At 30.8% G+C, this 25,731-nt stretch overlaps 1 protein-coding gene and 1 pseudogene across 2 annotated transcripts; both read left to right on the forward strand.

Annotated features, from left to right (window-relative positions):
- Positions 1-478: 478 nt before the first annotated feature.
- Positions 479-1,572, forward strand: LOC124838803 (uncharacterized). The gene is made up of 2 exons (XM_047314493.2): positions 479-844; positions 1,128-1,572. The coding sequence occupies exons 1-2, from the start codon at positions 557-559 to the stop codon at positions 1,215-1,217; spliced, it is 378 nt and encodes a 125-aa protein (XP_047170449.1). The 5' UTR covers positions 479-556; the 3' UTR covers positions 1,218-1,572.
- A 12,618-nt stretch (positions 1,573-14,190) lies between these two features.
- On the forward strand, positions 14,191-20,511 carry LOC148194130 (uncharacterized; annotated as a pseudogene). The gene is made up of 9 exons (XR_015781353.1): positions 14,191-14,696; positions 14,930-15,078; positions 15,940-16,037; positions 16,398-18,595; positions 18,826-19,330; positions 19,413-19,580; positions 19,655-19,916; positions 20,111-20,206; positions 20,281-20,511. The product of XR_015781353.1 is annotated as an uncharacterized LOC148194130 (transcript).
- The last annotated feature ends 5,220 nt before the right edge of the window (positions 20,512-25,731 follow it).

Raw genomic sequence — 25,731 nt, forward strand, 5'->3', positions numbered from 1 at the left:
AAATTATGAGTGGAAAAATTATATTTTTAAATTTAGATTATCATATTAAAAGTAATTTATGATTCATATTCATTATGAAAAACGTACATAAATTTAAAATATATTAGTTGAAATGACGCTAAAATAAATAAAAGTATATAAAAAAATGTGATTAGTGTGCTGATGCCAAGCTAACTTTATTTATTTTAATTTTTTAATAATTAGTATTCACGCTAATTTAAATAAATAAAATATTAAAACTAATACACTGCAAACATCACTTTATTAAATAAAATATTTTTAGTTAATTTAATATAATTGTGGATTAAAGTTTAAATAAACAGTTTTGTGTATGCAATTTCTATTGTCACTTTTTTAATGCAATTTATTTTTTATGATACAAATTATTTTTCTAAAATTCCGAATCAGGTCTCATCCCAACGGCTATATTTTCTTCCTCTCCCACGCATAAATCACAATCATTTGTTTCCCTCAACGGTCCAATTTCCTTTGATCAAAACTCAACCATAGTAAAACAACATTCTTCATTACAAATCTAATTTCCAACGTTATTGCAATGAGCACTGCTGAAAAGGTTCAGCATGTCACAAAGAAAAGTTCCGACGAACTGCTCAGGAAGTTTGCTGAAGTGGGTCACTCTAACAACGTTCCAAAGAAGAAGAAGATCACCAAGAGGGTAGAATCTGCCGCAGTCGCCACCGTCTTCGTCGAACGGAGGTCGCTTCTACCTCCGCCGGCCGCCACGCGAAAGACGGCGTTTCTCCGGCAGATTGGGATTGGAGGGGCCCACATTTTGAGGACAAGGGATTTCAGAAACAAGTCGCTGTTGGGAACCATTGAGAAGGTAAATCAAATTTATATGATTTAAAGAATTTTGGGTAAAAGAATATCTATAAGTTAATTTTAATTCATAAAAGATATTTTATATTTTTTTTCTTGTGAAATTTTAATTTTTAAACATCAAGTATAGAAAAAAAAAAAAAAAAGACTAGAATAATACATTTTGAAGTATACTATATGAATAATATGAAGTGCAATAGAGTTTGAATGAATAATTTTGTTGATGTGTCTGAAGTCTTAAAAAGCTTAGCATAAGTTGTCTTTTTCAATGGTTGTTGTTGTTGTAGACATGGCGAAGAAGCATAGAAGGAGCTTCGAGAGCTTTCATGGAGAGGCACTATCATCGCCATAAACGTTTGATCAATGATATTGTTTAGAATCTCTTTCAAGGTTAACATGTCTATTCATTTTTGCTCTTTTTTATTTTTTACTTTTCCCCAACAATTTATTCATTTATTTATTGTCTTTTTAGCTTTTGCTAACGTTCAAGATTGGGCCGGGTCCTATAATTTGGGTTACCATTTTAAGGTTTTGACCCATGTTTGTCTTTTGTTTTAGTTTTACTAAAACATGTCAAATTTGAATTTATTTTTAAAATTTATATTAGGTAGACTTTTTTTTTCATTTGGATAGGGTAGAAGTTTTTTATTTGGTTAAAATCATAAAAAGAAATTTAAAGGTATAGCTTACAAGCTTTTAAAACTGACTCGAAAAAAAAAATAAATGTTTGCTTTAATTTGTGAAAAAAAATGTTATAATATCTCTGTTTTGACTATGAATTACTTTTACATGATAAATTATCTTGAGTTTGCATTTTAATGAATATTTTACTTGTATGACTATAAATTACGCTTGTTTGTCTGACAACTTATCGTGATTTTCCATTCTTATCATTAAATCATGTGTTCATTTTTCTTTCAATTATTTAGATGACACAGAAGATTTAAAAAAAAAAACTAAAAAAATAGTATTTTAAAGATTAAAAAACCAACATTTAACTTGTCCTAAACTTGTGAAACACGAAATAAGAAAAAAAGGTTATATTGTAAATATATAAATGAAACAATCGAACTTTTTTTAACCATTTTTTAAAATCTCTATGTAAAAAGTGTGGCAGAAAAAATATTATTTCTTCAAAATAAGTCGAATATAATATAGAAAATATTTTTAATTGTGTTGTGTGACTGTAGCACATACTTTTAACAAATTACAGAAATAAGGTTAAATAAGTAAAAAGTATTAAATGAATTAAAAGAATACAAAAAAGTTGTTTTCAAATAAGAAATAAGTTTTATACCATGAATAAATGTTTATACATTGATTGGTTCTTGAATATTTGATAACCTAATAAATATTAATAAATTTATATTTTAATTAGAACAATAAACATTGATGTATTATTATAATATACACATATGATTTTCTTAAACTAGATAGAAATTAAAGTTCTTTTTATGTAGCAAATAGGATTTTGATTTAATTACAATTAAAATCAAATTAAAATTTTGGGTTTCTTCTTATTAGAATGAAGAGTTTTTTTAATCAGTATTCTATTATTAAAAGTCAAGATTAAAATAAATTGAATCCTGATTGAATTCTAAATCAAATCTTAATACATTCACGTATTTGAATTCTGAATTAATCAGACTAAGTTTCCTTTTTATTATTATTAATGACCTATTAAAAAAAAGTTAGTGTTTCGATTATTTGGAGTTAAGTCACCGAACTCCTCCACAATTTGTCTTCTAACCGTCTGATCTCGCTCCAAGTCCTGTTGTCCACTCTTTCCTATAGGGAAACCTGTTAAAGATTCTTCGATGTCAAAGTCAATACGGGAACCGTTTGACGATTCAATGAAATAGTAATGAATGTACAGTAAATGCAACCTATCTACCACTCACTTCTGACCTGTATTTATAGTTTTCGCCATGGGCTTGGGATTAGTGAAAAGTTAATCACAGTCCAATTTCAGCCCAATGGCCCTAATCATCATCTACCTTAATCCTAGTCTTAATGATCCAGGTCACCGGTCGGCCTTACACTGTCGCCCGTACAGTATACCGTCATTACTCATTGAGCAGGAGGATGAATGGTCGGGTCGCACAATGTGTGGTGAGTGCTGATGTCAGTCGTCCGACAATGCTATCAGAGGAGTAAAAAGATTGAAGAAACACCGGCCGTTATACTGCTCTCAGACGCCAAAATGTTTCGGTTATTTGGGCCTAACTCACATAACTCCTCCACAATTTGTCTTCTAGCCGTCCGGTCTCGCTCCAAGTCCTGTTGTCCACTCTTCCGTCCGGGGAGAACCTGTCAAAGATTCTCCGATGCCAAAGTCAGTATGGGAACCGTTTGGCGATTCAATGAAATAGTAATGAATGTGCAGTAAATGCAACCTATCTACCACTCACCTCTGACCTGTATTTATAGTTTTCGCCATAGGCTTGAGATTAGTGAAAAGTTAATCACGACCCAATTTCAGCCCAATGACCTTAATCACCATTTACCTCAATCATAGTCTTAATGATCCAGCTCACCGGTCGGCCTTACATCGCCGCCCGTACGGTATACCGTCATTACTCATTCTAGCAAGAGGATGAATGGTCGGGTCGCACAATGTGTGGTGAGTGCTGATGCCAGCCGTCCGACAATGCTATCAGAGGAGTAAAAGGATTGAAGAAACATCGGTCGTTATACTGCTCTCAGACCGTCCGGTACATATGGTACAATTAGGATTTTTATTTAATGGTAATTAGAAATCGTATCGTACCTAGTGGAGACCGAACGGTTAACATTCGGCACCGTTCAATTCATCCGTTACAGTTAATCAGGTCAAAGATTGGGTCGCAATTGGGCCAACATTTAAGTTATTGGGCCAATAGTCCAGCAGATGATAAAATAATCAAGAATATCTAATTAAAGATATTGATAAGCTGTTTATCAATAACCAACTGAATCTTCAGGTAAGTTTGTTATTATTTGGTTTATGAAGCACTTATAAATACAATGACAGGACCAAAAGTCAGGTATGTTCCATTCACGTTCGACTCACACTTCTAAATACTTAATAGTGATAATCATTCACTAAATATTCAACCAAAAGTCGAGGCTCTTCAACTCACACGCCTAACTTGAGCGTTGGAGTATCTTTTGTAGGTACCTCCCCCTTGTGCTGGTGAAGGAGCGCAAGCGACCCATCGAAGGACGAGCGTGGGGTTTAAAGTCATCCAGAAACGACAAAGTCACGTCAGAAAGGTATGTCTCTCGGTCCCACAAAATATCTACGAAACAGAAATCAAATTAGGAATTTATTAAAGTGAGGATTTTATAATAAGCTGAACATAATTGAAATTCTAAATTAGAATTTTGTTTTAGGTATTAGTTGTTTTCTTTAATTGGGTTTAGATAACCTAATTGCAATTTTTTTCCCAAATTGATTTGGGCATTTTTACTCTGAAAGTCTAATATAGTCTCTTTTTTTTTTTGTGTTTCATCCTTCACTTCCAACCTTTTCACCATGCACCTTCAATTTCCAAAAATACCTCTAATTAATGAAGTGATTATCTAATAATTTTATGTTTATTGACAAATTTTGTGCAACATTGAAACCCTACACCCCATTTTACCTATCACAAAACATGCAACCCATTTCCTCTATTAAAAACCTTTACACCCCATTTGAATTGCACCTTTTCTTCTCTTTTGTTTCTTTCCATTATTTCCTTTATTTTCATTAAGTTCCTGTGTACTCCATATTAGTGAGTGTGATTTTGATACTTGAGAGAGATTTGAAGGGGTTTATTGAGGTAGTTTAAGGTGTTCCAGCAACTTGGAGGTGGTGCTTCGAGGGAGGCAGACTTGGCATTTGAAGGTGGTGCTTCAGGGTAGGCAGGCTTGGCGTGCTTCTAGGTAGCTGATGGTGTTGTTGGTGGTTGGGATTGGTGTTTGGAGATTGCTGCTAAGAGGTTGGGAGGTTTTCTTTGAATAACTGTTTCAAGTGCATGAGATATACACATAAAACATGTATATCGGATATGGGAATCCAAAAATCACAGCATCGGATGTATTGGATGTTGACATCTGATGTTTTGATTTTTGGAGGTCCATATCCAATATTTATGTTTGATGGATTTTAAAATCTCATTACATTAGCTTTTTAATTATTGTATTAGTTTATAATTTTTATTAATTTATAAATGTTTAATGTAATTTATAATGTTAAAAAATAATTTGTATGATTTTATAAAATTTAATAAACAAAATTTATGAAAAAAGAAAAATACAAAGAAAATGTATACATCATATATGTAAATCTCATAGGGGACTTTCGAATCTGGATATCCGATGCCCTTTGTAACGTTTAAAAATGTGATGCATATAAATTTGTTTATTACATTTGGATTTGTGATGCATATATTTTATAATTTTTGTTCACACATCTAGATCTGATGATATTTGTAATGTGTAAAGTTTTTTCCCAGAATATATTATTAAGTGTTTCATTATTTAATGTTTCATTATAGAACATTACATTACTTTTACAATTTCTGTTTCGATTTTTGTTTTATTATATTAGTTTAAAATGTTTACAAATGTTTAATAAGACAATTTTAAAATTTGTTATATTATTTTAATAGGTTTAGTTATATTATTTGTAATGTAAAAGTTTATTTTTTTTAAATCTTTTATTATATATTATTTTAAAATTTAAAAGTTTGTTTATTTTGAATGTAAAATTTTATTAGATTAATTTAAAATGTTTATTTATATTATTTATAACTGTTTAAATAGATAGATTATATATAATAATTTGTATGAATGTTTTAAATTTATTAAAGAATTATATATTTAAAATTTGTATAAAAAAATTATAAAAATTATTATGTAGTTTTAAGTATTAATATGTTTTTTGTGTTTTAATTTTTAAGTTTATTAGATTATTTTTTTATTTTATAATTTAATTAAAAATATTTAATTTATTCTATTAATTTTTAATTTTGTTATAAAATAAATTGTATGAGTTTATTTAATTTATTTAAAGAAAATTGGTATGTAAAATTAATATGAAAAAATTTGAATGAATTTTTAGGTATTTTTATGTATTAATATTTTGTTGTTTATTTTTAAGTTTATTAGATTATTTACAATTATTAATGTATTGTATTAGCTTATGATTTTGTAATTTAATTATAAATGTTGAATATATTGTATTACTTAATGTTTTGTTTCAAATTTCTTAGATTGTTATTTGTTTTTTTATTTCTATAAATGATATTAAATATTGAGGGATGAATTTTATGTTATAGGTGATTATAGTGTAAATAAACTAATATCGTTATGGAATGAATTCTGAAATAAATTCTAACATGTTATCAGAATTTTCATCCTTTATAAATGAGATTGTTGAGGGAGATCTGACGAACCATTTCACAACAAATGAAATTTTTTCGTCTTGTGAAAACTTAATTGAATGAGTAAGAGGGAATGCATATGATCTAGGATTTGTTGTGGTGACTATAAGATCCGATAAAGCTACCAGTCAACTAGGAGGAAGACGTTTGTGTGTATAGGATGTGAAAGAGGTAGAAAATATAGAAAATACAAACTTGATGTCCCACCTAGTACATATGACACCCGAAAATGTGAATGTCCTTTCCAGTTAAGGGGCAAGCCATTTGGTAATGATGAAGTTTGGGTATTGCAAGTGATATGTGGATACCACAACCACGATTTAGCAAAAACTTTAGTGGGACATCCTTATGCTGGTAGGTTAAATCCTACTGAACAAGCAATACTTATTGATATGACTAAAATCCAAGTAACACCTTCAAATATTTTATTGACTCTCAAACAAAATAATGATCATAATGTAACTACAATAAAACAAGTTTACACAACAAGATATACATATAAACGTTCATTGAGAGGGTCGAGAACTGAGCTGCAACAACTGATGATGATGTTAGATCGCGACAAGTACATATATTGGAGTAGATGTACGGAGGATTCTGAGGTTTTCAGTAACCTCTTTTGGACACATCCTGATGCAATCAAGTTATTGAATTCATTTCATATTATTTTGTTAATGGATCAACTTATAAAACAAATAAATATCGGTTGTCGCTGCTAAAGATTGTTGGTATGACATCTCCTAAGTTGATCTACTCAACCGCATTTGCATTTTTATCAAGTGAGCAACAAAACAATTTCACTTGGGCTCTTGAAAGGCTTAAAGGTTTATTTCTGACATTTGAGGGCGGTCCGCAAGTCATTGTCAGCGATAAAGACTTGTCTTTGATGAATTCTATCGAGAATGTGTTTTCTTGGTCATATCAATTGTTATGTCGCTTCCATATTATAAAAAATGTAAAAGCGAAGTGCAAAATGTTAGTTGATTGTGTGAAAGCATGGGATGTGGTAATGGAAGCATGGGAGAACGTCATGGATTGTGAAGATCAGTCTATGTTTGGTGACTGTTTGAATCGCCTTGAATACACCTACCGTTCATGGCCTTTATTATTTGAATATGTCAATAATACTTGGATTATTCCATACAATACTTTAAGGGCATGGACAAACAACGTAATGCATTTAGGGAATACAACAATGCACAAGTATGTTTTAATGTTATATTAGTTTATTTAATATTTGAATATTTGATAATATTGCTGATTTATTTTTGTCAGGATTGAGTCTGCTCATGATGTAATGTTGTTTTAGCTAAAAATGTAATGTAAAGAAACATTAACTATCATGCATATATAAAACGTAATGTTGTTTTACAGAAAAAAAATAACATCAAAAGTGAGTCCAAAATAATTACATAATGAGAAACAATAAAAGTATAAAAGTTATCTGGATGAAGACGATCATATGCCACGAACATTCCTGGCAGCTATCCTAGTCGGTGAACATTCTTCAACGGTTGATTAAGCTAAATCCAGTAGATCTCGTGTATGAGTGTATGTCATAGTCCCCTCGGTAACTTCCGTGTAAGAGATCATCTGTTGTAACTTTTTGGCAAAGTGCTTCACTACACCCTCATTATAATGATGACACACAATTATATAAACAATCACAACAGAATTATATAACATAAACAATGTATGTAAACATACCAGCTCACCAGATTGTGGCGGCGATCTACAGCGATGCATAACTTCATTTGAAATATTACGTCGGAGTCTGGGAGCAAGACTCGGTCGGTCTTCATCGACAATAGGAATAATGTAAGGATAAGATATCATCCTAAACCACAGAAGGTAACCATCAACGCAATCAGATGGGAATCTGTCGATGAACCCACCCCTAACAACATGATGTTGAAAGTGACACTAGGCATCATCGGTCGCTAGTATGTTTGCATCTGCAACAACGGGTGGGTCTCGAGGGATGGACAGCTGAAACCCAAACTACCTCAAAACACGCTCTAGCAAATATCGGCATAGTGTGTCACCAATCATGATACATCCTGAGAACATACAAATGTCGTAAAAAGGACGAGTCTCCCAATGTGACTCATAAGGGGACCAGATGACTGAATCATATGTCAGCACAGTGACTGCCACTTTGCAGCACAAGGTCTGTCTTCCATGTACGAAGATACCAAACACTTTTTTTCCAACGTAGGGAAGTGATCATATATCCAACTCTACAAAATAAAAAATTCTATCATAATCCACATCGAAACAATTCAAGAAAATCAAAGTGAAAACTATATTTGTACCTATAACATAGTTAAATAACCTAACATCTGCTTGGTTGAAGCCAAGCTGACATCTCCTAGGTGCTCATACATATATGCGCATCAACGCCTCAGGAATACCAGCCACATCCGTGTATGTATTTAAAGAGCAAAAGATAAGACACACGAATGGATGTGACAGACTTATTAGCAAATATAGTGCCTCCAACTAGATGCAACAAATATGTCCAGACAACGTATTCTCACTGTTGCTGCGAGACAAAAAGTCAGACTAAGCTGGCTTCTTGACATCTATGCTAAGCACTGTGAGCAACAACCGTGAGAGTACGATGTCCGGACATATTTGTTGCATCTAGTTGGATGCACTATATTTGCTAATAAGTTTGTCACATCCATTCGTGTGTCTTATCTTTTGCTCTTTAAATACATACACGGATGTGGCTGGTATTCCTGGGGCGTTGATGCGCATATATGTATGAGCACCTAGGAGATGTCAGCTTGGCTTCGACCAAGCAGATGTTAGGTTATTTAACTCTGTTATAGGTACAAATATAGTTTTCACTTTGATTTTCTTGAATTGTTTCGATGTGGATTATGATAGAATTTTTAATTTTTTATTTTGTAGAGTTGGATATATAAGAACTTCCCTACGTTGGAAAGAAGGCGTTTGGTGTCTTCGTACATGGAAGACAAATCTCGTGCTGCAAAGTGGGAGTCACCGAGGCAAGGTTCCATCCTCACTGAGGTCATGGTACACTTGGATGCGCTGACATATGATTCAATCTTCTGGTTCCCTTATGAGTCACATTGGGAAAGTTGTCCTTTTTACGACATTTATATGTTCTCGGGATGGATCAGGATTGGTGACACGCTATGCCGACATTTGCTTGAGCGTGTTTTGAGGCAGTTTGGGTTTCAACAATCCATCCCTCAAGACCCACCCGTTGTTCCAGATACGGACATACTGGTGACCGATGATGCCTGATTGCACTTTTAACATCATGTTTTAGGGGTATGTTCATCAGCAGATTCCCATCTGATTGTGTTGATGGTTACCTTCCGTGGTTTCGGATGATATCCCATCTTTACATTATTCCTGTTGCCGATGAAGACAGACTGAGTCTTGCTCCCAAACTTCGACGTGATATTCCAGATGAAGTGTAGCATCGTCGTAGATCGCCTTCACACTCTGGTGTGCTGGTATGAATTTTGTTGTGATTGTTTATATAATCGTGTGTCATCGTTATAATTCAGGGTGGGGTGAAGCACTTTGCTAGAAAGTTACAACAAATGATCTCTTGCAGGGAAGTTACCAAGGGGACTATAAGATACACTCATACACAAGAGCTTCTGGATTTAGCTGAATCAACATTTGAAGAATATTCACCGACTAAGATAGCTGACAGAAATGTTTGTGACAGAAATGTTCGTGGCAGACAATCATCTTCATCCGGATAACTTTTATACTTTTATTGTCTCCCATTATGTAATTATTTTGGACTAACTTTTGATGTTATTTTTTTCACGTAAAACAACATTACACATTTTATATAGGCATGATAGTTAATGTTTCTTTACATTACATTTTTTAACTAAAACAACATTAAATCATGATCAGACTCAACGCTGACAAAAATAAATCAGTAATATTATCAAATATTCAAAGATTAAATAAACTAATATAACATTAAAACATACATGTTCGTTGTTGTATTCTCTAAATGCATTACGTTGTTTGTTCATGCCTTTACAAAGAAAACACATTACCGATGGAATTCATCAAAGACAAGTCTCTATCACTAACCATGACTTGCAGACCACCCTTAGATGTCATAAATAAACCTCTAAGCCTTTCAAGAGTTCAAGTGAAATTATTTTGTCGCTCACTTGATAAGAATGAAAATGCGACTAAGAGGTCAACCCAGTAGATGTCATACCAACAATCTCTAGCAACGACCACTGATATTTATTTGTTTTATAAGTTGAATCCATTAACAAAACAATATTAAATGAATTTAATCACTTGATTGCATCAGGATGTGTCCAAAAGAGGTCACTAAAACCTCATAATCCTCCGCACATATACTTCAATGTATGTACTTGTCGCGATCCAACATCATCACCAACTGTTGCAGCTCAATTCTCGACCCTTTCCATGAGCGTTTATATGTATACCTTATTGTGTAAACTTGTTTTATTATAGTTACATTATGATCATTATTTGGTTTGAGAGTCAACAAAATATTTGCAGGTGTTACTTGGGGTTTAGTCATATCAACAAGTATTGCTTGTTCAGTAGGATTTAACCTACCAGCATAAGGATGCCCCACTAAAGTTTCTGCTAAATCGTGGTTGTGGTATTCACATATCACTTGCAATACCCACTTATCGCCATTACTGGACGACTTGCCCCTTACACTCACATTTTCGAGTGTCATATGTACTAGGTTGGACATCAAGTTTGTATTTTGTATATTTTCTACTTCTTTCACATCCTAGACACACAAACGTCTTCCTCTCAGATTGACTGATAGCTCTATCAGATCTTATAGTCACCACAACAAATCCTAGATCATATGCAACCCCTCTTACCCATTCAATTAAGTTTTCATGAGACGAAAAAATTTCGTTTGTTGTGAAATGGTGTGTCAGATCTCCCTCAGCAACCTCATTTATAAAGAACGAAAATTCTGATAAGATACTACAATTTATTTCAAAATTTATCCTATAATGATATTCACCCATTTAAACTATAATCACCTATAACATAAAATTCATCCCTCAATATTTAATATCATTTATAGTAATAAAAAACAAATAACATTATTTAACTATTAAGAAATTTGAAAAACAAACATTTTTTTCATCATAAAAAAACAAAATAAAAATGTAATACAATATATTCAACATTTATAATTAAATTATAAAATCATAAGCTAAAAGAATATATTAAACAATTATAAATAATCTAATAAACTTAAAAATAAACACCAAAATAATAATACATAAAAGTACCTAAGAAATCATTCAAATTTTTCATATTAATTTTACATACCAATTTTCTTTAAATAAATTAAAAAAAAATCATACAATTTATTTTATAACAAAATTTTAACAAAATTAAAAATTAATAGAATAAATTAAACATCTTTAATTAAATTGTAAAATCAAAAAAATCTAATAAACTTAAAAATTAAAACACAAAAAACATAATAATACTTAAAACTACATAATAATTTTTATAATTTTTTATATGAATTTTAAAAAAATTTATATTTTTAATAAATGTAAAATATTCACACAATTTATTGTATATAAATTATATAAATAAAAATTTTAAATAGATCTAATAAAGTTTTACATTCAAAATAAATAAACTTTTAAATTTTAAAAATATAATAAAAGATTTTAGAAAAACAAACTTTTACATATTAAATAATATAATTAAACCTTTTAAAATAATATAACAAATTTTAAAATTATCTTATTAAACATTTGTAAACATTTTAAAAGTAAACATTTTAAACTAATCTAGTAAAACAGAAATCGAAAGAGAAATTATAAAAATAATGTAATGTTATGTAATGAAACATTAAATAATGAAACACTAAATAATATATTAGGAAAAAAAACTTTACACATTACATGCATCATCAACATGCAATGAGTAAAACGTACACAACAAAATCCTACCTATACAAAATCCCCTTACCTTAGTTTACCAGCAAGCTCCAAGCCTCCTACGATGTCGTATTCTTGTCCATGAAAACTCCTCTCTTTACTCTTACGCCCATGGCTGTGCAGAGGCAAGGATTTTCTTATCTGGATTTCTCTCGGTTTTCACAGAAAATAAATAGAGTTTGTTCTTCCTTTCTTACGGCTAGTCAGTGTAACTCTCTCCCAAAACAGATTTTATAAATCACACTACTAACCCTAAATATTTCCTAAAGCCCATTCACTTCAAGTCTTCTGAAATAAAAACGGTAACTAATAATATTTATCACTATTATTATTATTATTATTATTATTATTATTATTATTCCCATTATACCCAGCAGATTTTCCTACTTGCACCGAGAGATTAACGGAAAGGAAAAATAAAACAAGCAGAAGGTGGAGATTCACTCACTTTTCCCATTGGTTGAAAAGAACCCTTCCTGGACCCCACCTCTCCTATTTTCTTCTCTCTTCCACGTCTCTCTCTCTCCTATTAATACTCTGCAGCAATTATAATTGCTCCCCCAATTTCTCTTTCCACGTGTGGCCCCACCGTTGCACCCAAACATAAAAGAAAGGAAAGAAAACAAAAACCCTTTTAAGGGCGCAACACAGGTTCGAACTGCAGTCCAGGGGAAAGCAGACAATCCAAGAAACAATTAGGCCAGATTTTTGCGCAAGAACCCATTTCGAAAATTCAAATTAAAATAATTATTAATTAATTTTTATACAACTTTTAAACACTTTTATCACCCAATATCATACCATAATTAAATATTTAATATCGTAAAAAAAAATAAAAAATATTTTTATTTTATTTGGGTTTCACACTCAACGTCACCCTTCTACTACTTAGTGTCCTGGAACTAAATTACTCCAGACTTGTAATGGACAATGGCGCTCAGCAATGTCTTACTACCACTCACGCTAAAACATTCACATTTTTCTACATTCAACAGTACAAGACTAGCGTTCAACAATCAGGAGCTAAAATGCTCTCATACCTACACAAAGAACTAGCGCTCAGTGTAAGCTTATTGTTGCTCAACGCTATATTAAATATTAACATATGCAAAATATGTGATTTGTGAAAATGGAACCTATTCAAATGGTCAATTTGGTATTCCCTTTCTTAGTACTTGGTTCAAAAACAATTTTTAATGTCAGGACACATACCAATTGGATCAACTGATCAAATTCTCATTTCCCTAATTCAACTCAACCAATCAATTCAACAAAAACAATCTTTAAAACAAATGAACATCAATAATTCAAATATTTTCATTCAATTCAAACATGCAAATTACAAATCTCAAAACATCAATAACTTATAAACATTACAATTAGTTTCCCTTACTTGAACTTGATCCATATATAAGACTTTATCTATCTCTAAGAACAACACAAACACGATCAAGACATACCATTAGAACCATTGATCACTAGAGACTTTTAAAGAAAACTCAAACATCACATGCAATCCTAGATGGTCCGCATGCACAAGAAGGATAAACAAACCAAGTAAAAGGTAGAAAATTAACTTTACTCTATTATAGAAATTGATCGGATAAAAGTGACACTAGTGCAAAAATACCTTTCTATGACAACCTATTATGACATACAAAAATTATCCATCATAATATGTTGACCGGTGGCAGAATCGTAATAAAAGTGAGACATATTATGACGTAGTTTTGTACATCAGTCATAATATAAAATGCAGTGGCAAACTTGTAAATAAGTTTAAGACATATTATGACATAGTTTTGTACATCAGTCATAATATAAAACGCGGTGACAAACTTGTAAATAAGTTCAAAACCTATTATTACGTAGATATGAATATATGTTATAATATGTTAAAATTTCTTAATGTATTATGACTAAGTTTTAGAAATCAGTCATAATATTTGTACCTCTCTAATTTTATCTCTTTCACGTTCCCTCTCACTCTCACACTCTCGGTCCTCTCATCCCTTTCATGTTCCCTCTCACTCTCGATCCTCTCTTCCTCTCTTCCTTTCTAAACTCTCGTTCCAAGAACACTCCCTCCACGCCGTGCTTTTCTTGCTCTGAGAACACTCCTCCCCCACGACGCGCAAGGGGCCGCCATATTCGAGATACAATTAGGTTTTCTCGTCTCCTCCACCAACGCAGACCGCCGCATCCACAACCGCCTCTCCGACCAATAGTTTCTTGTCCAAGGCCGACGGGTCACACATACTCTACCCTCACTCTGTGGCCTTAGTGGTGTCGTCACAGCTTGAACCGACTAAGAGGAAACAGGAGCGACCGAGGAAGTACAACACATCAAAGCAGGCTCTTGCTGCTACGTCGTCGTCTCAGTCGTTCTCCGCGGACAAGAAGCCCCACTTACCAACGTTCCCTTCTTCCTCATCTTTCACGTCTAAGAAATCCCATTCCTTCACTCTAGGTTTGCTTTCCCTTTCTCAATTTCACTTATTAATACCTAGAGAATTGTGCGAGTTGAAATATCTCAAGGTGTGCTTGATCTAGGAATGAATCAGTTAATAGGACCAATTCTCTAGAGTTTGGAAATCTAACTCAAGTTGTGTAAATGTAAAAGAAATTCAGTATAAACTTCCTGAATAGAAAAAAAAATTTATTAACTCTCGTACTTATTCATTTTTTTTTGTATTCTTGTAGAAACTTGTAGTCCAACGGGTTGACTGGTAGGCTACACCAGAGCTTGGAAACTTGAGATTCCGTCAAGAACTTCAACTGGATAGGAATAGACTTCAAGGACCTATTCCTACAGGCGATAACTCAAATTTTGCTTCAAATATGCATGGAATGTGAGTGTAATTTTTCTAATGGTGTTGATGAGCTAATTGACTTTCATTTTTCGGTCTTATCTTGTTTTTTTTTATTATTTTGGAAAATCTGTTGATGTTCGTGTATCAGATTTTTTCTTAAAAGTAAAAGTTGATTAGCTTAATTCAAAAAGACAAAAGATGAATCGTTGCAAATGGTATGGGAGACTGCACCCAAGGGTTGTGAACAGACGCAAGAAAAAGTGTGGGTAGAGTACTAAATTGAGGCAAAAAGAAGTTAAAATAAATCTGGGTTGATGTTATGGATGTTTTGTTTGTTTTGGATAGGGGACTGAGACCGGGTTGTCGATTTACAAAGGTAGTTGTTTCTAGTATTTGGTAACATTAAATGTTTTTGTTATGGTGTGTGATGATATCATTAGTTAAAAAGAAGAAGAAGAGTAATAATAGAATGAATTGTGTGAAAGGAAAGTGCAGCACCAAAAGCATTTATAATATGAGGAAAGTTAGAAGTGATAAGAAATCCAAAAGTTGTGGAGAAGGCAGAATTTGAGGTAAATATGTTGCTGTCAGAGATGGTTAAAAGGAATTTCTTCACTTCACGGGTCTGAATGAAAATCTTTATTAAATGAGAAAATTGCATGTGAGGGGCCACACCACAATAAATGCTAGTTGATAAGACTATGCATCATTTAAATTTTCAAAACCTTGGATTTGATGGTACACGACTAAGTACTACACCTTAGATTTTGGACAACAAATAGCTTTTGTAATTTCATACATCACCTATTCTGGATGAAATCAAGGCATAAAATTAGTATGTTGTTTAAAGATGTCATCCCATAATCTAAAAATAAATTTTCTTATGACGAATACCACCAGGTTTGCTGTTCTATTGCTCAGTCATTGATTACAATTATAATCAAGCATTGGTTAGGGTTCCTCGTACAAGTTATCAATTTAAAGATTCCATATGTAAGGTATTAATTTTTATCCTTCATGTCTTTCTAATTTATTGTCTTTTAGTTGTATTAGTTTGTAATTGTTCATGTTTTTTCTTCCAACTATGTTTATTAGAATGAAATTATTCTTTCTTTCATGTATGAAGGGTAGTATTATTATGGTTTTATTATTACAAAACCAAAAATCTTTTATTTGTTGTCTTTTTGGAATAAGATTAGTAGGAGGGTCATTGAGAATTAACACAATACAACAAAATAACCTTAAAGGTTTTCATAAAAGTTATTAAATAACCTTTATAGTGTTGTTGCGTTGTAGCTTTCTACAAAGCCTAACGTTGTTAAATAAACGTTAAAGTGTCACCACTTTCTTGGTTTCAGTTCATTGGCACAGAACGTTAATATGAACCGAAGTTGGATAAATTCTAAACGAACAACCGAAGAATATGAGAGAGGAGCAGAGCAATTTGTTGAATTTGCTATGAGGAATGTAACAGATAATAATGGAAGATTTTATTGTTCATGTGTGAATTGCTTGAACGAGCGGAGACTACCCATTGCAGTAATACGAGAGCATGTTTTGTGTGATGGGTTCCTAAGGAGCTACACCAAGTGGACATGGCATGGTGAATTAGTAGAAGTGCCAATAGCACATGGTTCTCAAACTGAAGCAGAAGAAGTGAATTTCGTTATGGAAGATGGTTTGGAGCAAATGATTCGTGATGTTGGAGATGATGTCTTTGCACGATCACATATGTATGAAACTTTGTGTAGTGATGCAGAAATGCCTTTGTATTCGGGGTGCATTAAGTACACTCGATTGTCGGCAATATTAAAACTGTTTAATGTGAAGGCAAAAAATGAGTGGAGTGATAAGAGTTTCACCGAATTGCTTGAGTTAGTGAATGACATTCTTCCTGGAGGTAACACGATGCCAACATCTAATTATGATGTGAATAAGATATTATGTCCAATGGGTATGGAGTATAAAAAGATTCATGCTTATCCGAACGATTGTGTGTTGTATAGGAAGGAATATGAAAAGTTACATCAATGTCCACATTGTGGGTTATCAAGATACAAGTAAAAAGATGGTGACTTCGAAGATGATGTGAGGAAGGGTGTTCCAGTAAAGGTGTTGTGGTATCTTCCTATAATTCCAAGGTTTAAAAGATTATTTGCTAATGTCAAAGATGCAAAAATCATTAGATAACATGCAGATGAACGTAGAAGAGATGGTCAAATAAGGCATCCAGCTGATTGTAGTCAATGGCAGACAATAGATTCAATGTTTCCATATTTTGGAAATGATCCAAGAAACCTTAGGCTTGGACTTGCTACAGATGGAGTGAACCCGTACGGTAACTTGAATAGTAGACATAGCTCATGGCCTGTCATGTTAGTGATCTACAACTTACCTCCTTGGTTGTGCATGAAACTTAAATACGTCATGTTATCTTTAATGGTTTCTGGTCCACGACAACCAGAAAACGACATTGATGTTTATTTAAGCCCACTAGTTGAAGATTTGAAAATGTTGTGGGAGGAAGACGTTGATGTGTTTGACGGGTACACAGACTCCACTTTTAAGTTGCATGCCATGTTATTTTGTACAATCAATGACTTTCCAGCATATGGTAATTTGAGTGGGTATAACACAAAGGGTCACAAAGCATGCCCTATATGTGAAGAAGGCACATGTCACCATCAACTTAAGCATGGAAAGAAAATAGTTTACATTGGACATCGAAGATTTCTTAGTGCAAATCATCCTTTTCGTAAATTAAAAAAAGCATTTAATGGATGTTAAGAAAATGAAATAGCTCCAACACCTTTAAGTGGATTAGAAGTGTATGAACGTGTAAAGGACATCAATGTTGTGCTTGGCAAGACAAAAAAGCAAGTCACAACAACAAACATATGGAAGAAAAGATCAATCTTCTTTGATCTCCCATATTGGAGGATGCTTGATGTAAGACATTGTATAAATGTCATACATGTAGAGAAAAATATGTGTGACAATATTATTGGAACAAAGATGGTATGAAGAGTCGCTTGGACTTGGTTGAAATGGGAATAAGAGAACAATTAGCTCCCCAATCTCATGGCAAACAAACATACTTGCCTCCGGCATGTCACACATTATCTAAACAAGAAAAGAGAAGTTTCTGTGAGTTTTTACGTGGTGTAAAAGTTTCGCATGGTTACTCTTCTAATGTGAAACGACTTGTATCTATGAAAGATTTGAAATTACTTGGGTTAAAATCTCATGATTGTCATGTTTTAATGCAACAACTCCTACCAGTGGCGATTCGGGGAATATTGCCTAAGAATATTAGATATGCATTAACTAGATTATGCTTCTTTTTTAATGCCATTTGTAGTAAAGTTATTGAGCCTGCATAGTTGGATCATTTGGAGAATGAGGCTAAAGTTATATTGTGTGAGTTGGAGATGTATTTCCCTCCATCATTTTTTGATATCATGGTTCACTTGATTGTACATTTAGTAAGGGAAATTAGACTTTGTGGACCTGTGTTCTTGCGATGGATGTACCCAATGGCATTTGGTGGCTTTAGGTAAATTCAATTTTGTTTGGTTGTGTATGTTGAATATGTGAATTGTATGTGTTTAAATCGTGTAGTAGGGCTAACCTTGATAGTATTGATATTAGGTTCGTTTGCATTCATTTTAATTTCTAGTTTGTGTATGTATTGATACCCAATTTGTAGATATTTATTGATACCCATTTTACTCAACAATTGTCATCTTTTTTGTGTCTTAAAGATATTTTTTGTGTCATCTTTAGGTAAAATATATAATTTGGGAAGCACCATCCACCACGAGGCTATTAAAGATGATATGTTGCGAGTGGTGGTTATAGATATTAAAGATTCTTCTGCTCGTGTTCCTCTGTCTAGTGAGGAGGTTCAAACAATGGGACAAGCTCTAGAAAATTTTATCATTTGGCCAGCCAGATTGGCAGAGCCAATTGTAGTAAGTATTTTTATTCATATTTGCCTTAATTACTTATGTATTTGTTGTATTTGGATGCATATAATATTAGACTTATTTTATGGTCAAATGTAAGATGTTTCTAAGAAGACAAACATTGTTACACCTCCACAACCACAATTGTCTCCTCTCCAACAACTTGGTGCAGCGGTAGTCACAATGGAGAATAAAACTATTGAGATAGATATGCCTCCTAAACTCACATGCAAGACTGCTACCACCACTTTATTTGTATGTCATAGTGAAATTGTCATTGGTAATGATCTCCTCTCTACAACAATTCTACAACTTTGGAATTTGTAAGTAAACCTTCACAAACCATGAAAATACTATCATATTGCATTCGTGTATTTATTTTAACATTATTTATTCATATTGAAGGTATTTGCATCACCTCTACATTGAGAGAAGGAATGCTACTATCTATGGATTTCTTGATCCTGTTATAATTCAAAGTGTAGGAAATAAATCAGAGGAGGTGCAAAAGTACTTGATAAAAATGTTTGAAAAAGTTAGTAAAGAGGTCTATTTAACACCTTACTTGCATAAGTAAGTACATAATTTTTGAAATCTTCATGACTAGTTTAAAATTTTCTTTTAATTAATATTATTCTAACTTGTAGGGGTCATTGACAATTGCTAGTTATTGTTCCTGATCATTCTCTTGTAGTTCTCTTATGTTCCTTGCATAAGAAAGTTAACACATTGTCCATCAAAAATATATTAGAGGTGTAAGTTTTCCTTTCTATTTTGATTTCTTCCTATATTATTATTATGATCGATGTAATGGATGTCTACCTTTTGTATAGGTCTTTGAAAGCTCATTCAAGGTTGCGGGGTGTTCCATCTGTTTCTAGGAAGAAGATGCAAATAATCACACCTAATGTAAGAGAAATTGACCTTTGTTTTGTGTTTTGTGATTGCTATTTTTATGAGGAATTTACTGTGTTGTTGGTTTTGTGAAATTTGGTTTAGCAAAATTGATCAAAGCTACATGGTGCAAAGGCTAGCTAGAGTATAATTTGATATTTTGTGTCCTTGGTTTCAATGAGTCTTGATTATTTTTATTTAATTTACAGTGTCGACATCAATTGGGCAGCTATGAGTGTGAGTATTATGTAATGAAACATATGCATACCATTATTTGTACAAACATTACTGAATCATGGAATAAGGTATTAAAAAACTAACTAAATACTTATCCAACTATTCATTACAATATTGTTTAACTCTATTGTTTTATTTGTAGATCTTTAATGATTCATCTCCCATGGAAGCTGCAGACATTGAATGAAGACATTAAAAGGAACTAGGCTTCTTTTATTTTAAGTGTTAGTAGAAACTTGGCTACAATTCAATAGTATATGTACATTAATGTAATATTTGAGTTTAGTATATAGTTTCGTGTATAACTGATGTATTAAATATTATTAGACAATTTAATGTTTGAAATGAATTCTTTTTTATTAGTTTCATTCAATTTGTTCATTTGAAATTATATTAATTATAAATTGATGGGATGAGATGATAATACAGGAATATGATTATAATTTCATTGGATATCAATTGTAATATAATCAATTTTTTTTATAACGTATCTTTCGCGCATATTATAACGTATCAACAAATATACGTATCAACAAATATACGTCATAATATATTTCGCGCATATTATGATTGATTTCAGAAACTACGTCCTAATATGTTTAAGTTATTATAACGTAAATTTATACTACGTCATAAAATGCGCAGACTTACTATTACACCCAGAACTATGTCCCATAGGAACTACATCATAATAGGTCATTTTTGTATGTCATAAAATGTCATTTTTCCATTAGTGTGAAGTGTTTGCCTTAAGGATTATCCTTATAGTCTGCGATCTTCAAACAGATGAACTAACAATTAGAGAGCTATAGAGTAAATGAGTTTAGAGGGATAATGTGATTTAAGATAATGAAAATTATTTATAAAAATTCTATATATAATTTTTACTTTTATATTATTAAAATAATCTAGTCTCATTATTTAAGATGCGCTATCAACATTCAAAATCACAATTTTCTAGGCCCTTACAATTATTTTATGACGTTGTTCTACTCGAAAATCCAAATACTTGACACTTAATAAAAAAATTATGTCCTTAATGATTTTTAACACATTTTTGCTGACAAAACTAAATTCTATCAAGATTATAGAATACCTCTAACTCTAAAAAATATATTAAAACTTCCAATTCGTTCATATGAATATAAACACTTATGCAAAATTTAAAATTTTTCATGATTAAAATAACATTTTATGCTAAAATTAAGTCATCCACGTAAGCTAACTTGCATAGATGTATTTCTCTCATGTAAATAATAAGTAATTTAAATAGGATTAAATAAAACTATGACACTTTAGTGTTATTTGTTTTAAGTCGTACAATGACTTTTTCAAATTGTAAACATATTTTAGATTAATGTTTTTGAAACATAGAGAAACTTTGATGTATATCTCTTCAACTAAATCACCGTAAAGAAAAGCATTATGTATATTATTGGGTAAACTTAAATGTTTCATCATAATTTATTTCATTTCTCTCCTTAAGTCTAAATATAACAAATTTCTTTCAAATATCTCATACTTCCATCGAAAGTTATATTTTATTTTGTATACCCATATATTTACAAAAACTTTCTTTAAAATAATTTTCAGATTCTATGTCTTATTATCTTCTAAAGCTTGTATGTTGACTATTGCAACACCCCAAATAAAATCTTTTACAGCTTTTTTTAAGTTATTTATCTATTATCCTCGTTCTAACAAAATTTTGATATTTAATAAAATAATGTTCACAATTTACAAGAATAAAAAATAAACACCCAAAACATAGATAAAATTTCTAAATACTTTAGTTTTCTAATGATATAATAAGTAACACAATTCTTATATATATTGTTATTTAACATCATCATCATCATAGTCTCATCAACAATTTTAAAATCTAAACTAATATAATTTGCTAACCATAACTCATAAACTATGAGTGTCTCAAATAAGTGTTCAAAACAAACACGTTCTCTTATATAATTAATAATGTATGAATCAAATTTTTGTCGTGACCTAAGCATTGGACAAATATTTCTTTAAAGGACGTTGTCATAAACATATAATTAATAATATGAATGAAATCTTTGTCATTATTTACAAACATAAAAATATTTGACGGTATTTCTTTATCAAACTATTAATCTACATTGGTAAAATCTTAATCATGGCTGTCTTGACATGGTGTGTCTCAAATTCTTGGACACAACATATAAATAAATAAACAACTCTTTATACTCAAATTTGATTACAGCATGATCCTCAACACAAATTTCATTACAAGGCATTAATTTTCTTTAAAATATCAATTTCTATGGAATTTGTTCAATAGTATTCTATAAAACTTCCTTAAAACATAGTACTTGTACAAACTCATGCATGCACCTTTAGAAAAGTACTTTATAAATTCTCAAAATAAAAATAAAGGGCTTGACTTTCAATGGTACAAAAGAAAAATCCATGCTCAGTGAAACAAAGTCAACCAATTTATTACTATGCAAAAACAACACCCAAAATTGGAGGCAATTTCCCTCACCATTCAGGGGTGAAGACTTTCCTGTACAAAGCCTTAATTTCAATATTTAAAAGCAAAGATAGTGATGAAAAACTTTAATGATTTCAAACATATTATGATTATACACATATATACACACGATTTATTGAAAAAAATCATCTTAAAAATGTGAAAGTTGTATGAAATCACATAATTTCAATAATAATAACGTGCAATTATGTTGTAAAGACTTTTAAAAGAAATTGTTTCAAAATCAACAAACATAACGAATTATGGTTGTTGTTTTTACAATTTTATTTTTATAATAATAATAATAAGATACTATATATTTTTTTAATTAAAAAATATTCATTTTCATTATTGTTTTCCATCTTTCAAATAAACAAACTTCCACACATCTCTCTTTATTTTTTATTTCATCTATTTTTATTCTTTAGTATGTGTATATTTAATAAATTATTTGAGATAAAACGTATGAACAAATTTGGATGAATTTGTAATGAATTTTTTAAAAGATTTAGAGATAAAAATAGATAAGATAAAACGTATGAACAAATTTGGATGAATTTGTAATGTATTTTGAAAAGATTTAAAGATAAAAATAGATATATTTAAATATAAAGTTTGTGAGTAATTAAATAGTTTCAAAGTCCTTTCAAATCGTGGTATGAAACACAAATGAACTTTACAATTGATGGTATCAGATAAACATATTTGATAAATGGTTTGATAGGAAGAGAGTGTTAAGGTGAAAAGAAAGTGTTAGAAGTTTAACATAAGAAAGTAGAAAATGGCGTAAAATAAAAATGTGAATTTAGTTTTGCGTATTTGGTAGGTTAGGGTTCTTGGATAGAAGATAGGTTTGGTTGAAAAAGTTGAAAAGATTGAAGAAAATGGAAGTGACAAGCATGTGAGAATGAAAAAGAAAGAGAAAGAGAGAAAATTGCTTCCTAGGTAGCAACCACAAAGCTTTAATGCAACTGTATGAGTAACTTCACATGCCACATGATTCTATCTCACTTTTCCATCCAAACATGTTGCATAATTTATAACCCACAACTACTCCATTACACCTTTTTCCTTTCCTTTTCTCAATACCATAAACTTGTGGCCAATCTTCCTCCAACCTCACACTATCACTTCTAATTATTTATGCAATCATTCCACTCCTAAATTTAATGACCCAAACCCTTTCGCCCTACTCATTTCACTACCCAACAAAAACATAGCAACATACAAAATTCGGAAAATCTTTCTGTCTTTACAAACATGCCACTCACATTTTCAATTCTATTTTCCTTCAACAAATAATATCACCAAAATTTTAAACCATACCCAACTTTTCTTCACTTCACAACAAATTCTAATCATCTCAATCCACCATAGACCCACTTTCAAGCTTGATCTTCTTGAAAGCTTGTCACTGTCCACACGCATTTATTCAAACTCATTTGTTAAATTTACGAGTAATGCATTATTTGTTAAATAATGTAATAGTTCAAGGAGAATTTGCTACCACTATTATTTAGAATTCTGTCTTTAGTTTGCTTTTCTAAATCCTATGTATATTTTAAGTTTTTCCATTTATGAAACTACAAAATGTATTTCCCTAACCTTTTTCTTTTAAAAAAACATTTTTCTTTTAAAAAAACAAAATGGAATCACCTTAGTTTCTTAAAAATATGAAATTGGTGTCAATTGTATAGTTGGTATTTCTTTTGAAATATTTAGATATTAAATTAATAAAATGTTAAGTAATCTGTACTTATACATTCTGAATGGAGTAGTTTCAGTGGGTTTTGTACTTTTTTTTATTGCAATAGGTTTCTTTCCTTGAGAAGAGGGATTATGAAAGAAATCTAATTTTCAACATAAGATTTAAATTTGTGAGGTAATTATAAAAGAATTATTTTTATCTTAATTATTTAGTTTATTTTCATAAAACTTGATGATTGTCATAGGTATAGTCTTAGCTATTCGATTTTCAAGGAGAGAAGGTTGAAGTAAAGAATAACTTTTGTAGAGTTAGTACGAAATTGTGTTGACCCTTTTTAAAGTATTTTTGTGAAAAAAAAATTGTTCATTTAATTTTGGAATGTAAAATGATTATAGTCTAATATGTGAACAAAAATAAATGTGAATTAAATATATTTGTAGTATTTAAATTTGAATTTGAAATTTGTTTATGATTTAAATTTTGATATATTTAGATTTTAAAATTTTAAAATAAATAAATATAATCTTGAGGTTAATTTTATTTTAAAATAAATAAATATGAAAAACAAAATTTTAAATTAAAATTTATATTATAACATATTAACTTATATAAATAATATAAATATCAACTTAAGTTCACATAAAAAAATTTAATGACTATATATTTTTAAAAAAAATTAAAATTAAACTAAATAAAAAATTGAAACAAAAAAAAAATTTAATTTAATATTAATTTTTAAAAACTAAAAATATATTTAATCCAATTAATTTAGACAGTTTTTTACAGACTTAGATAATATTTGAGAGATTAAAAATGACATGTTTCAATATAAAAAAAGAAGAAGAACAGAATAAGAATTTTATTAAAGAAATTAAAACCGAACTTTGAAAATTTTAAAAATATCCAAAACACATTTCTTCTTTAAAAATGTCTAGATCAAAATTACTTTTTTTAATATGCAAGAATTAAAATTAAACTGGATGACATACTAAATGTGAAAGAAAGAATAAATAAGCTTTTAAGAGAAAATAAATAAATAAGTTAAATCCTTTGCATATATGACAAGACTTTGGATCCTTCCCTACTGAAGTAAGCACATGAATTCATGGTAATGTATATTCATAGGTTTATTTGACCAAATATTGATAGACATTTAAATCATTTTATATTTTACCTCTCATTTGTCCACACTCTACAATCTAGATCTTATTTTATACCTTTTTATGTTTCTTTTTCTTTGATCATATTATCTATTTGATTTATTATATTTCTTTTCCCTCCTACCTACTCGTGTCTACTGTCTGCCGTATAGAACCTGTTAATGTGAAAAGAAAGAAACAATAAAAGTATAAAACATTTTCAATTTCCACAACAAA

Source organism: Vigna umbellata, chromosome 8, assembly GCF_029865625.1.
Source record: "Vigna umbellata cultivar VRB3 chromosome 8, Vumbellata_1.0, whole genome shotgun sequence".
Lineage (NCBI taxonomy): Eukaryota > Viridiplantae > Streptophyta > Magnoliopsida > Fabales > Fabaceae > Vigna > Vigna umbellata.